This window comes from Suricata suricatta, chromosome 8, assembly GCF_006229205.1.
Source record: "Suricata suricatta isolate VVHF042 chromosome 8, meerkat_22Aug2017_6uvM2_HiC, whole genome shotgun sequence".
Classification (NCBI taxonomy): Eukaryota; Metazoa; Chordata; class Mammalia; order Carnivora; family Herpestidae; genus Suricata; species Suricata suricatta.
In genome coordinates, this window is record NC_043707.1 from 136406380 (window position 1) to 136421390 (window position 15011).

The following is a 15011-nucleotide window of genomic DNA, read 5'->3' on the forward strand; positions in this document are numbered from 1 at the left end:
CCCAGTAAGGCTCCATGCTGACAGTGCAGAGCCTGCTTGGGATTCGCTCTCCCTCCCTCCCTCTCTGCTCCTCCCCAACTTGCATGTGCATGCACTCTCTCTCAAAATAAGTCAACAAATGTAAAATTAAAAAAAAAAAGGAGGGGCACATGGGTGGCTCAGTTGGTTGAGCATCCGACTCTTGATTTCAGTTCAGGTCATTATCCCAGGGTGGTGGGATTGAGCCCCGAGTCAGGCTCTGCACTGAGCTTAAGGTTCTCCCTCTCTCTCTCCCTCTGCCCTACCCCCTTCCCCCACCATTTGACCATGTTCTCATTTTCTCTCTCTCTCAAATAAAAAATAAAAAAATTTAAAGAACAGAAAAATAAGTGCTAGCAAGGCTGTGGAGAAAGCGGAGTCCTACACACTGCTGGAGCGGGGGGAGGTTAGAAAACCGGGCAGCTGCCCTAGACCAGAGTCTGGCAATGCCTCAAAACATGAAACAGAATTACCATCCTATGTAGCGATGTCACGCCTAGGTATACGCCTGGGCACTGAAAACATGCCCATACAAACCGTGTCCGCAAATATCCATGGCAACATTATTCATAGTAGGCAAAAAGCTGGAACAATTCACATGTCCATCGACTGATGAAGCAATATACAACATGCAGACCTCGGTCCAGTGGAATATTATTCAGCCCTGAAAAAGAATCAAGTTCTGCCACACACAACGACGTGAGCAAACATACTAAGGGAGAAAAGCCTGATGCAAAAGACGAGACGCTGTGTGATTCTGTGCACAGGGAATGTCTGGAACGGGCGGATTCATAGAGACAGAAAACAGGTTAGCCGTTGCAGGGGGAGGGGGCTACCAGGGTCCACTGGGGAGTGACCGTTCACGGGTATCTTTTCGGGGTTTTGAAAATGTTCTGGATTTATATACCGATGATAGTTGCACAACATAGTGAACGTACTAAAATTCACGGAAACACACACTTTAAAATAGTGAAATTTGGGACGCCCACCTGGCTCGGTCCATTGAGTGGCTGACTCTTGGTTTTGGCTCAGGTCATGATCTCACGGTGCACGGGACAAGCATCCTGACGGGCTCTGCTCCGACAGCGCGGAGTCTGCTTGGGATTCTGCCTCTTTCTCTCTCTCTCTGCCCCTCCCCTGCTTGCACTGTCTCTCTCTCAAGATAAATAAACTTAAAAATATAATAAAATAAAATGGTGAAAATAATGTTATTTGAGGTTTATCTTATTTTTTAATGTTTGTTTATTTTTGAGAGAAAGAGACAGAGACAGTGAGCAGGGGAGGGGCAGAGAGAGAAGGAGACACAGAACCTGAAGCAGGCTCCAGGCTCTGAGCTGTCAGCACAGAGCCCGACGCGGGGCTTGAACCCACAACCTGTAAGATCATGATCTGAGCTGAAGTCGGACACTTAACTGACTGGGCCGCCCAGGCACCCATTAATTTTTTTAAACAGAGACTTCAGATCAGGTCCCAGAGGTCCTTGAATACTTAGACCATCTGGACCATGGGGTCCAGGTTCTCTTTCCTCCCTTTTTTTTTTTTTTGGTGGACAACAGGAGCATGGTGGTAGGATAGGAATCACGGAAACATGTAAAGTGCTTAGCACGTAGCTAGTGTTTAATAAACATTAGCTCCCTCCTCCCCTGTCTTCATACCCCAGTTTGACACCAAGCCCCCATGTCTCCTCAGGGGAAATAGTTCTTTTCTGTTTGGATCCTAACAGAAAACCTTCTGTTTTAGTTGAAATGACTCTTGCTAGATAGTTTCCTCGGTCGTCTTCCTGGGCGCCCGTAGCCTCTCAGGACTGGGCAGGTTCATCCTCATTTCTCGAGAGCATCTTCCTCTCCTCCTCCTGCCTGACCGCCTCCTCCACCTCTCCTTCCCTGCTCCCTTCTTCCTCTTCCTCTTCCTTATAGAAAACAAAACCGGAAATAATGGTTTTCCATAAGACCTTCATAGATCTCAAGTCTACCCAAAGGCATCCACCGTATAAATTCCATGCTATTTCTCCTTCCTTCTTCCCGCACCTCACCTGCACCGCCAGGAGTGCAGTAGAAAGGAATCAGGTGGACCTGGGTTCTAATCCTGACTCCCCGTCCTGCTGCTTACCTGGCTAGACTCATAGGCACAGTGTTCTCATTTGCATAATGTCTTCTAATAGTAATGATGGTACCAGCTCCTGGGGCTCTTCTGAGGAGAGGATTCGTTCAAGTGCTTACATGATGCCGGGCACATCAGCGCACTCAGTGAGTGAGAGTTCTAGAATCATTATTATTACACAGGCGACAGGCAGGCTGTGGCAAAAATGCTGGTATTCATTTAAGAGGTGGGCTTCACCCCCAACACCTCAAATATGTGAAGGAGCCGTTCAAGGTTTTGGCCTGGAAGACTTTTAAAACAGGACAAAACCCTTTCCCCAAAGCCATCAGAGAGATGTCCTAAGGGCAGAGAGCTGCTTCCAAGAAATGGCTCGAAGTGCCATTATCAAGTGGAGACGGGGGCTCTGGGGGATTTTGGGGTCAGCAAATATCAAGCAGCAACTCCGCAGAGCTGCGGCGGGGATTTCCCACGAGGCCCCGCCCCCAGCTGAGTCACCCAACTCCAGCCCTTGACCTGCAGCCCCTCTCTGAGCGTCAGAAGCTCGCTGCTCTGAAGATCGAGGAGTGGAAAGTGGAAACTCTGCACCAGCCCCGAGATCTCAAGGTTTGTCCATTCGGGGCCGTCGGGGGGGATGGAGTTGGGGGGGCCAGAAGCTTGATTCTGTTTCTCCAGCTCTAGACTTGTTCCCCTTCCAACTTCTAATAACTTTTATTCCATAGCCTATTAAATAAAGACCAAGAACCTGGCCTAAGGAGATTTCTTACTTCTTAGCTTTGTTACTCTGTGAGCTTCAAACCTCAAAATGGACAAATATATGTCCGTTAAGAAAATGTGGCCATGAGTTGAGCAGAGAGGGGCCTCAACGTTGTAGCGATTAGCTGTTGTGATTTTCATGTATTGTTCTGACGGGGGGGGGGGGGGGGGGGGGGGGGGGGGGGGGGGGGGGGCGGTCAGGAGATCTCTCCCCGCGGGCTGAACTGTTAGATCCGACTGCAGATTGTTGACAGATTGTCATTTTCAGAGCTCTGTCCCAGAGGCAGCGAGCAGCTGGCATTGTTGAAACCTGGACGGCAATGCTACATGTCTATGAAAGTCCCCAAAAGTTCTTGCTATTGTTATTTCTGCATTTTGGCAGAACGTGTTGGAAAGTGCACTTCGGTGAACCTGCACGAAGCTCTGTGTAGCCATGCCTGCCTTCTCATAGAAGCATCTATGACTTCTCCGCTTTCCCACAATATTCCATCAATGGTTGTTTCTGAAAAACCCCACATGGTCTTGTGGAATTGCAGAGGTGATGGCCCAAATGTAGATAATTCTTAAAAGGAGAATCTTTTTCTTTTTACCTTTTGCAGAGTGGTATTTGCGAAACCCGGTACTTTGATTAAAATCCTCCTGGAATCTGCCTTGCTTGTTTCATACCTATGCAAGATTTCATCATGGGCAGTGGCTACTACAACATCATGGCTACTGTGTTGTTGGTCGTGAATTTGGAGAGGTCAAGATCAATGCAGGATTCCTGTAGCAAATGCCCAGCTGGTAAGAACCAGATTAACATGTGTGTTTGATCTCTTCTGCTGAACACATGGTCCAGTTCATCTAGTACTCAGGGCTAACAAGCTCTGTTTCAAGGCTGTTGTATTCATTCATTGACAAATATTTCCTGGATGCTACATTTCCGCTGGGCGAACTTGACAGATAAAGGAAACCGTTTTCTTTATGTTGGTTTATTTGTTGCAGTATCTACACTCCGTTGGTTGTAGCTCTGTGGCTCCGCTAAGGGCAATCTTGCAGTTCTAGAAAGTCCGTCAGAAGAGTGTATCACTGCACCACCTAGAAATGAATCATTGTTTTGTATTCTAGTTTCCTTGTTAACTTCATAATGCTTTGGGTGGTGACTGTCCATTGTCTGACTGTCCATTGTCAAACACGCATAGCTCTTATCTATCTTCCTAGGTACTTTCTGTGGGGGGAACAAGAGTCAGATCTGCATTCCATGCCCTTCAAATAGTTTCTCCAGCACCAGTGGACAAAGGGCGTGCAACCTATGCAGGCAGTGTGCAGGTATGACTTAAAAGACGTATGGGACACCTGGGCGGCTCAGTCGGTTGGGAATTTGACTTTGGCTCAAGTCATGATCTCGCAGTTTGTGAGTTCGAGCCCTGCATCTGGCTCTGTGCCGATAGCCCGGAGCCTGCTTGGGGTTCTGTGTCTCCCTCTCTCTCTCTGCCCCTCTCCCCCGACAACCCCTCACTCCCTCACACACGCATGCACACACACACACACACACACACAACACTTAAAAAAATTTTATAGATGGATTGTTTACCCGGACCTGTGTTGGGAAGGCAGGTTCTTATTCCATAGTGCATTGATCTCAGTGGAAAGTGTTCAGTGTTAAATATTCCGGTTCCTTTGTCAAAAGGCAAGTCCAGTAAAATAATTCACTGTAAGCACAGTAATTTGTGGATTGAGCTTTTAAGTATTAGAGGAAACACACATTTGACAAGAAAGAAGCTTTTAATTAGGATGATGTAAAAATGCCTTCTATAGAGATTTAAAAAGAAACTTTATACTTTAAGTGGAGTGAGCATGTGGCTGTTTTTTGTTTGTTTTTTTGGGTTTGTTTGTTTTTGAACAGGGTTTATTTGTTTCTTTTAAATCAAAGAACATAAATTTCCTTCCTGAGTTCGGAGGTCAAGTGTCACGTAACACTGGGAAACTTTGTAGGTGTTTTCAGGACCAAGAAAATGTGTTCCCCCACCAGCAATGCAGAGTGTGAGTGCATCTCGGGATTCCACTGCTTGGGGGAAAGGTGTGCCATGTGTGAGCAGGATTGCAAACAAGGCCAAGAATTAACCAAAGAGGGTGAGTTCACTCTTCTTCAACCTAGTGCAAGTCTGGTTCCTAGATGCATGTCATTGGTTTAGGTCTTGGTCCTTTGAATATAAAGTAGAGCAGATTAGTAGAACCTTAAAGTAATACACAATGAACCACTGAGCCAAGTCTATGATGTTTACAAAATTATTTTTCAATCAATGGAAAAAAACTTGAAATCACAACATTTGTTATTCAGCAGGATTGTGTGTTTTCGTACATTCTCTACATATATATACAATTCTCTCTGTACAATTAGAACGAAATCTTAATCCTCTTGGGGTTTCATTTCCAGGAGCATCGTTGACCAGTCTGTGTAGATTGTATTAAGTTAATGGCTTTATTATTATGTAATTATGTTCATCGTGGGAAGGGCTGTAAAATCAGGAGAATATTCCCTTTCTTATTGTTGCTTTAATCTTTATTCAAGGTTGTAAAGACTGCTTCTTTGGGACATTTAATGACCAGAAACATGGGATGTGTCGACCCTGGAAAAAGTATGTATAATTTCCTTTTGTTTTCAAAATAAAGAATCTGGGTTAACCTTTTTAAAGACAAAGAATGTTTTCATTGAAGCTTTTAAACATCTATCAAGTACACTGGGGCGCCTGGCTAGCTCCCTCGGTGGGCCGTGCGACTCCTGGTCTCAGGGTTGTGAGTTCAAGCCCCTGGAGCTTGGAGCTACTTAAAAAATCTTATCAAGTATGGGCGTAGAAGGACAAAAGAATAGGCAGCATGGGGCGAGGGTGTGGAGAGACGGGCCCCCTCCTACACTGTTGGTGGGAATGTAAACTGGTGCAGCCACTCTGGAAAACAGTGTGGAGGTTCCTCACAAAACTATCAGTGGAACTCCCCTATGACTCAGCAATAGCACTGCTGGGGATCTACCCAAGGGATACAGGGGTGCTGATACATAGGGGCACATGTACCCCAATGTTCATAGCAGCACTGTCAACAATAGCCAAATCATGGAAAGAGCCTAAATGTCCATCACCTGATGAGTGGATCAAGAAGATGTGGTTTATATACACGATGGAGTACCACATGGCAATGAGAGGGAATGACATCTGGCCATTTGTAGGAAAGTGGATGGACCTCGAGGGTGTCATGCTAAGCGAAATAAGTCAGGCAGAGAAGGATTGATACCATATGTTTGCATTCATAGGTCTAACAGGAAAAACCTAACAGAGGACATAAGGGAGAGGAAGGGGGAAAGAGAGCAGGGGAGAGGGAGGGACACAGATCATGGGAGACTACTGAATACTGAAAACGAACCATGGACTGAAGGGGGAGGGGGAGGGGGTGATGGTCATGGTGCGGGGCACTTGTGGGGAGAAGCACTGGGTGTTGCATGGAAACCTATTTGAAAATAAACTATTACAAATAAATAAATAAAATGCAAAAAAAAAAAAAAAGAATAGGCAGCAGGGACCTCCATAAGGTAACAGTGATTTGATGCACAAGGCGGGCATCTTCTCCAGAAGCAATGCCCAGAGCGTTTAGCTCACATTTGCTGGAACTTTGTTACTCTCAGCCCCTCCGCCCCGGATGTTCTGTTCTGTGTCTTTCCAATCTCTGCGCTGCCTCTTAACCTGTCCTTGTCGATCAGCCCATCTCCAAGGCACACTGCCAACCCTGCGACTGTACGGGAAGGGAAGCCTGTCTCCTACCCTCAGAAATATACATCTACCTGGGCAAACACGACCGTCACGGAAGTAAAACAGCCAATGGCACACATGAGAATATGCTGTTGCTTTGTGTGGTCGGGACCAGAGCTCCTCCAAGTGTAGTCTGTGGACAGGTGCCTAGAGACAGGTGTCTGCCCATGGCAAGAGCACTACACACGTCAAGAATAAGCATTTAGAGGGGCGTCTGGGGGGCTCAGTCAATTAAGCGTCTGGCTTTGGCTCAGGTCATGATCTCACAGTTCGTGGGTTCAGGCCCCGTGTCGGGCTCTATGCTGACAGCTCAGAGCCTGGAGCCTGCTTCAGATTCTGTGTCTCCCTCTTTCTCTGACCCTCCCCTGCTTGTGCTGCCTCTCTCTGTCTCTCAAAAAAAAAAAAAGTCTTTTAAAAAGAATAAGCATTTAGAAACTTTTCAGCTAATTGGCAAGATCACCTAATAAAAATTGAGGTCTTGTATTTTTGTATGCCTTGTTTCTTCTTCATTTGACTTTCTTACTAGAAAACCTTTTTTTTTTTACTTTTTATTTTTGTTATTTATTTATTTATTTTTAAATTTTTAATGTTTATTTATTTTTGAGAGAGAGACAGAGAGACAGAACATGAGCAGGGGAGGAATAGAGAGAGAGGGAGACACAGAATCTGAAGCAGGCTCCAGGCTCCGAGCTGTCAGCACAGAGCCCGATGTGGGGCTTGAACCCACAAACCGTGAGATCATGACCTGGGCCGAAGTCGGACGCTTAACCAACTGAGCCACCCAGGCGCCCCTTCCTAGAAAATCATTTTGATTATTATTTTACATTTACATTCTTAGGTTTTACAAAAATATTGGTTCATACAGATTGGAGAGGTTTTTTCTTTTAAGTTCTTATGACACAGACAGTTCAGAGAAGTCAGTGAGTCTGTGTGGGAAGCGGGATTGGACTGGGCTTTGGAAAATGAGTGAGTTTACATTAGGCAACGGGACAAGGGACAAGACATGAAGACAATGACGACGATGGTGATGATGGTGGTGGTGGCGGCAATGGTGATAGCACCAGTTATTGGGATGTGTGGGTCTGGTTTCATAAAGTCCAGCCCATAAAAGTATACCCTTGGGGTCATTCATTTGCTCTTCACAACAGTGCTGGAAGTATGTTTTCCTTATTTTGCAGTTGAGAAAACTGAGGCTTAGCGAGATTTCCTAACTTGCCCATGGTCATTCTGCAAAGGGACAGACCTTGGGCTCAAACCCTAGTCTGTCTGATGCCAACATGTCCTAGGGTTAGGAACTCCCAATCCTTATGCTGTTTTCTGTCCTTCCTGTATGCCAGACATGGTTAAATACACTTGAAAAAGTGAAGGTGAGACAGGGTAGGGCGCCTGGGTGGCTCAGTCAGTCAAGCGTCCGACTTTAGCTGAGGTCATGATCTCACAGTTCGTGGGTTCGAGCCCTGCGTCAGGCTCTGTGCTGACAGCTCAGAACCTGGGTCCTGCTTCAGATCCTGTGTCTCTCTCTCTTTCTCTGCCCCTCTTGTACTCATGCTCTGTCTCTCTCTCTCTCTCAAAAATAAATAAACATTAAAAAAATTCTTAAACATTGAAAGAAATTGAGGGTGAGAGACTAGCCAGTCCAAACAATCTGAACCAAGCCAGGACAGGACAAGGCCTGGGAAGAAAGAAGAATCTGGGTAGGTGGGTAGAAAACGTGGGAGGAAGCCAGCCAGTCGAGTGGGCATTTTCCAAATATCTTTATGAACCCAGATCCTCACAGCTTTGTCACTAGGCTGCCTTATTGGTTGGAAGATGTCGGTAGCTTTAAGTAGAATGACCTGGACCTAAATGAATGATCTGAACTCTTTTCGTTGGACTGTCTAAGCTGCTCACAGGATGGCAAGTCCGTACTTGTGAACGGGACCAAGGAGAGTGACGCGGTGTGTGGCCCAGCTTTGGCCGACTTCTCTCCGGGCACGACCTCTGCCACCCTGCCTGTCCCTGCAACAGACCCAGGTAGCCGGCCCGTTGCTGTTAAATCCGAGCGGACGCATTATGGCCGTTCTGATCGGAATCTCAGTCTCCCCAACGCCATGATGTCTCACATCTCCACCTACTGCAGGCGCCCCCTGGGTGCCTTCCTTCTGTGTCCCAGCATCAACAAGCCCCCCAATTTTCTCCAAGTGTTCGCCATGCAGTTTGAGACACCTGTTAGTAAGCAGAGCAAGGGGAGGCTTGGCCCAGATAAGGACCTCACCTCACCTCGATAATGCCAAGTGAAGGCGGGCATAGCGTCCCATATTTTCTATATTCCAGAGAAGTCAAACCACTTACTTTGTGTGGGCCTTTAGGAAAATTACTCGGGTTTTTAAAAAGAGGTTTCTCATATACAGGCAGATTGATTAGGTTAGCTGGTTCTCGAGGTCCGAGGTACCACTTGGCCTCGCGAATGGGGGTTTCCCAATGGGATCGATACTTACGTACATGGAAGGAGATTTGCGGAACTGTGTATCTGCATGCTTTTCTCCCTTTGCTCCGTCTGCAGGTCATGCCCCCCAGGTCATCATCTTCTTCCTCGCACTGATGTCGGTTGCCGTGCTGTTCCTGGTGTTCATCCTGGCTCTCCGCATCTCTATCGTTAAACATGGCAGAAAGAAACTCCTGTATTTATTCAAACAACGTAAGACCAGCATCAGTGTGTTTGTTATGAGCTCTTTTGAGGCAAGAGTTTTTATAGCAGGGAGGACATAGGTCTTGTTCCGGTTAGTATAGCACATGGTGATCCGGCGGGGGCAACCTTGCCCCCAAGGCAACACTTGGCGATGTCTGGAGACAGTCTCGCTGGTCGCATCCTTGGTGGGTGGAGGGCACCTAGTGAATGGAGTCGGAGATGCTGCTAAAATCCTACAACGCACAGGAAAACAGAGAGTTATCCCCTCAGCTCTCACCAAGACCTCTGATTTAAAGAATTATCCTTCCCACCTTCACCCCCGGCTACAATGAAGTTCCTTATGAAAATGCGTTGGGACAGTAGTGATGGGGAATTAGTGAGCTGCAATGAACTGTAATCCATTTTTTAAGGTTTAAGGTCATTTGCAGAAACTTTCTTGTCACTGAGATCCTGAGGCATGATGTGCTTCAATGGGTTTTTTTTTCTTCTTCTTCTTCTTTTTTTTTTTTACCACTGACTAGCATTCCGTGGCATCGTTGACCCTTGGTTTGTTTGACCATTCGCCCACTGAGAGACATTTTCGTTGTTTCTAGTTTTGACTATTACATGTCAAGTCTTAGTGAGTAATCACGTACAAGTTCCACACGGACCTACATTTTCATATCTTGAAATAAATGCCCAGGGGTGCGATTTCTGGGTCATACGGTAGGCCTATGTTTGTTGTTTTAAGAAACTGCTGAACTATTTTCCAGAAGAGTTGGACCATTTGCCATTGCACCAGTGGTGTACGGGCAATCATTTCTCCTCATCCTTATCAGCATTTTGTACGGCCAGTTTCTTTCTTTCTTTCTTTTTTTTTCTTTTTTTCTTTTTGAGAGACAGAGAGAGACAGCCCGCGCGCAAGCAGGGGAGGGGCAGAGAGAGAGAGGGAGACATAGAATCTGAGGCAGGCTCCAGGCTCTGAGCTGTCAGCACAGAGCCTGACACAGGGCCTGAACCACGAACCAGGAGATCATGACCTGAGCCAAAGCCGGACGCTTAACCGACTGAGCCCCCCAGACGCCCCTCACAGTTTCTCATCCAGCTGTTTTAAGAGGCATATGGTGGTCACTCCCTTTGGTCTTCAATTGCCTTCCCCTAAGGATCGAACAAACATCTTCTCATGTACTTACTTTCCATCTGTGTATTTTCCTCAGTGAAAGGTTCCTTCATGCCCTTAGTCTGTTTTCTGATTGGATTTTTGTTTGTCTGTCTTACTGTTGACCTTTGAGAGTTCTTCATATCTCCTCGATGAGTTCTTTGTCAGATGTGTGGTTTGTGATTATTTCCACCCACCATGCAGCTCGCCGTTTCTTCCTCTTCATGGTGTCTTCTGCAGAGAAAAAGGTTTTATTTTATTTTATTTTTTTAAGATTTTATTTTTAAGTAATCTCTACACCCATTGTGGGGCTCGAACTCACAACCTTGAGATCGAGAGTCACACACTTCACCGACTAAATCAGCCAGGCGCCCCTAGAAAAAAATTTTGATAAAGTTCAATTTGCCAGGTTTGTTTTTTTTTTTCATTTTTGGAGTCATGTCTGAGAACTTCTCACCAAGTCCTGGATCGCAAAGATTTTTATTTTCTCCTGTGTCATCTTCTAAATGTCTTACATTTAATCCATGGTTTATTTTTAGCTAAGGACTATATAAGGCGTGAAAGATTTACATCAAGATTTTTTAATGTTATTTATTTAGTTAGTTATTTTTGCCCATGGATGCCCATTTACCAGTGTCATTTGTTGAAAACATTATCTTTCCTCCATTGAATTGCTTTTGTGACTTGGTCAGAAATCAGTTGTTGGTACTTGTGTGGACGCTATTTCTGATTTCTCTCTTTTGTTCCACTGATCTGTGTATTTATTCTCTGCTGATACCACACAGTCTTGATTACGGCAGCTATAAAGCAAGTTTGAATTTAGGTAGAGGGTAGGTGGATTGTTCCCACCTTCTTCTTCTTTCCCAAAATGGTTCCAGTTGCCCTAGCCCCTTCTCATTGCCATATAAATTTCAGGACAATCTTATCCATATCTACAAAAAGTCAGCTAGGATTCTGACAGCAATTGTGTTCAACCTATTAATTTGGTGAGAACTGATGTCTTTGCCAGGTAAAGTATTCCAATCCAACGAAACATGTCTCTCCAAATTATGTGTATATTCTTTTTTTTTCATCAGCATGTTGTGGTTTTCAGCATACAGATCCTGCACATATTTTGTTACCTTTAGGCTTTAGCATTTACATCTTCTTTTTTTTATTTTTAAAAATGTTTTTATTATTTATTTTTGAGAGAGAGAGAAAGCACGAGAGCAGGAGACGGTCAGAGAGAGAGGGACATAGAGAATCCGAAGCAGGCTCCAGGCTCTCAGCTGTCAGCCCAGCGCCTGACCCGGGGCTCAAACCCCCAAGCCGTGAGATCATGACCTGAGCCGAAGTCGGATGCTTACCGACTGAGCCACCCGGGTGCCCCGAGCATTTACATTTTCTTAACAACTGCAAGTATTGTATCTTAAATTTTGGTTTCCACCTGTTCATTGCTCCTATATCGGAAGACAGTGGATTTCGGAACTTGATCTTGTATTCTGTGACTTTGTTGAATGAACTCACTTACTTGTCATAGGAGGAGCCTTTTGTAAATCCCTTGGGATTTCACATGGACCATAATGTCACCTGCAAATAGAGACGGTTTTATTTTTTTCTTTCCAATCTGTATGTGTTTTACTTCTTTTGCTTGACCTACTGTGCTGGCTAGAACTTCTGGTGACGAATTCTCTTCGTTTTTCATCTGAGAGGGTCTTGATTTCCCCTCCATTCCTGAAAGATGTTTTCGCGGATATTGAATTGAGGGGGGGGGGCAGGAGTTGTCACTGGCCCTTTGGGTCAGATGGGGCTGGATTCAGTCCCCACGGCAGGTGGAGCTGTGGCTCAGCTCCTTGCCGGGGGCCCAGGCACCTTGCTGGGTGGCCAGAACCCCTTGCTGGAGGATCTGAATCGGGCGGATTTGCACCCCGTCAGCTTCCCTGTTCAGGATGAACCCACAACGTGGCTCTGCAGGTGAACAAAGGTACGGGCTGGATGGCTACTTGGTTTTGCAGATACGTACTCTGTGGAGCGAGATCTGTGCGCAGGTGGCTGTAGGCTCCTCCCCCTTCTCCGTGCAGTCAGATTCCTGAAGATTCCGCTGCCATCCCAGGGGCGTGAGATCAGAACAGGGGCTTCCACGGGGGTCCCCTGTGGGTTCTCTTTTCTCTGGCACTGGGGGAGCCAGAGGCTCGGGGGACCGCTCCGCGTGGTGCGGCGCTGGCCTGATGGAAGGCAGTGAGCCCAGCGGGGGCTGCTTCTCTTCCTCTTCGACTGCGGTCTGTCTTGGTCTCTGTGGTGCAGAGGTGAGGCACGCTTCGGCCTCACCCCTGCTTTCTAGGATTCTGTCAGTGGTGTCTTGTTCTTGAATAGCCATTAGGCGTTCTTCTTGCGAGGGGGAAGCAAAGTCAGGGGCAAGCTCTGTTCCCTTCCTCGTGATGTCACTCCCTTTGGTGATTTTTTACAGTAGGAAGCATGTCACACCGAGGCAGGTGGTTTTGCTTTGTCGTGCTATTTAAAAAAAAATGTTTAAGATGCAGAGTTGCTTGGCAGTAACAGGACGTGTCAAAGGAAACCTGGGAGCAAATGCACAAATCAGTTCTTTCATTGCGAAGAGACGGAAGTAGTGGGAGTACCTAATACCTTGGTGCCGTAAGCATTTTCTTCAAAGGAAGGTGTCTAGGGTGTAACCTAAGCAACTCAAGACTCAAACGTACTGCGGGGTTGAAACTATGGTTACGTTTGGGATATGACTAATTGTGTGTTCTCGTGATTCACGCTCCCGTTGCTAAGCCGTTGTAGCAAATAGAGACCATCACTGTGCAGGACCAGCAAGAGTCATTGGCACAAAGAAATCACAAATAATCCTGAGAAAACGCTCTTACGTGCTATTGCTTTTCTCGTCGAAGAACTTGCTCAAATCAGAGTTGAGTGTGGTTGCTGTCGTTAGAGATGCCCCGGACCGTGATTGACGCACCGGGCTCTAAAATGGTTAAAGCAAATAACAAAAGATTCGTTGCTTGTAAATTACTTTTCAGCGTTTATGAGACCAGTACAAAGGGCGCAAGAGGAAGATGCCTGTAGCTGTCGATTCCCAGAAGAAGAAGAGGGAGAGCGTCAGCTGTGAGGCTGACGTCCGGGCGCCGCTGCGACGACTTGAGGAGAATCAGCGCAGAAGCACAAGTGATCCCACCGCCACAGATTTCTGAACTGAAAAGCGCCATCCTAGATAAGACTCAGGGTTACCCTCCCCCCGGGTTTTCTCAAAAGCTAACAGGTTGGCCTTTAAAAATGTGTCCCTTTGAAGGGGACGTGTGGGACAACGCTAGTGGTGGTAAAGGGGCATTTTTCTAGATAATGTTTAATAGGCTTGAGCTGTCTTTTTTTAATCCCAAAGAGAATTTTACTTCAAATGAAATTACGTAGCCCAATGGTCCAGCTAAAATGATAATCAGAATCAATTCCGTTGTGCGTGTGTGCGCATGCGCGTGTATGTGTGCGTGCGTGTATGTGTGCGCGCGTGTGCGCGCGCATGCGCGTGTATGTGTGCGTGCGTGTGTGCGCATGCGCGTGTATGTGTGCATGCGTGTGTGCGCACGCGCACACGCGTGTACGTGTGCATGAGTGAGTGTGTGCGCGCACGTGTGTGTGCGCGCGCATGCATGTGTGCATGCGTGTATGTGTGCGTGTGCGCGTGTGTGTGCATGTGTGTGTATGTGTGCGTGCGTGTGTGCGCATGCGCACACACGTGTACGTGTGCATGAGTGAGTGTGTGCGCGCACGTGTGTGTGTGCGCGTGTATGTGTGCATGCGTGTATGTGTGCGTGTGTGCGTGTGCGCGCGTGTATGTGTGCATGCGTGTGTGCGTGCGTGTGTGTGTGCGCGCGTGCACGTGTGTGTGTGTGTACCAATATGAGGAAAAGCCACACATTGCAGGAAATCTCCCCAATCAAATTTCCCCTTGGCTCAGGCATTCGCCGCAATGAGCTCTACTAATGTGAGGAGGGAAATTATGACAGGGCCCAAATTTGAGGTCAAGGGCAAAATATCTCAGACCTTGAGATGGAGTTTTGGGAAGCCTTTGGATGTCTTTGCACGTCTTGTGGTCCCCTCCACCCTTGTGTCTTCTGCTTGGTGACCCTCCTCTCTGAGACAGGGCTTATGTTCTTTGTTGTTGTTTAACATTTTTTAAATTTATTATTGAAGTCTAACTGACCAGCAATGTTATATTAGTTTCAGGTGCACAGTGTAGTGGCTCAGTTCTGCACACTAGTCAATGCTCAGCACGGTTGTAAGTGTGGTCCCCATCCATGCCCGTAGGACGTTATCACAGTGTCACGGACTGTACCCCTTGTGCTGCTTGTCGTCTCTGTGACTTATTTATTTCACAACTGGAAGCTTGTATCTCTTAATCCCCTTCATCTGCTTTGTCCATTAGAAAAATTGGCTTCTGTATTTTTAATTCTGAAAAACATTAAACATAATATTTGATGCACGAATCAATGAAACAGGAATGGAGCATTCTAGAATGAACACCCATGAGCCCACAGCTGAACCAGGCTCCTAGAGCAGGAGT

The 15011-nt window shown here is 46.5% G+C and overlaps 1 protein-coding gene and 1 long non-coding RNA gene across 3 annotated transcripts; one reads left to right on the plus strand and one right to left on the minus strand.

Moving 5' to 3' along the window:
• Positions 1–1609: 1609 nt before the first annotated feature.
• Positions 1610–2276, minus strand: LOC115298977. The gene is made up of 2 exons (XR_003911914.1): positions 2128–2276; positions 1610–1927 (listed from the first exon to the last, which is right to left on the minus strand). It is a non-coding gene; the product is annotated as an uncharacterized LOC115298977 (long non-coding RNA).
• A 107-nt stretch (positions 2277–2383) lies between these two features.
• On the plus strand, positions 2384–13800 carry TNFRSF9 (TNF receptor superfamily member 9). Of its 2 annotated transcripts, XM_029948195.1 has the most exons (8): positions 2386–2721; positions 3471–3654; positions 4072–4179; positions 4846–4983; positions 5423–5489; positions 8533–8663; positions 9193–9327; positions 13474–13800. In XM_029948195.1, exons 2-8 carry the CDS (start codon positions 3540–3542, stop codon positions 13560–13562), a joined length of 783 nt encoding a protein of 260 aa, XP_029804055.1. In that variant the 5' UTR covers positions 2386–2721; positions 3471–3539; the 3' UTR covers positions 13563–13800. The 2 variants fall into 2 exon arrangements, with proteins under 2 accessions (XP_029804056.1, XP_029804055.1); XM_029948196.1 differs by lacking the exon at positions 4072–4179 and having other exon boundaries at positions 2384–2721.
• The last annotated feature ends 1211 nt before the right edge of the window (positions 13801–15011 follow it).

Excerpts from the sequence above, each read along its gene's own strand:
- TNFRSF9 (XM_029948195.1), top strand. The coding sequence starts at position 3,540 with ATGCAAGATTTCATCATGGGCAGTGGCTACTACAACATCATGGCTACT. Across the intron at positions 4,180-4,845 it reads CCTATGCAGGCAGTGTGCAG|GTGTTTTCAGGACCAAGAAA; the intron begins GTATGACTTAAA and ends GAAACTTTGTAG. Across the intron at positions 8,664-9,192 it reads TGTCCCTGCAACAGACCCAG|GTCATGCCCCCCAGGTCATC; the intron begins GTAGCCGGCCCG and ends CTCCGTCTGCAG.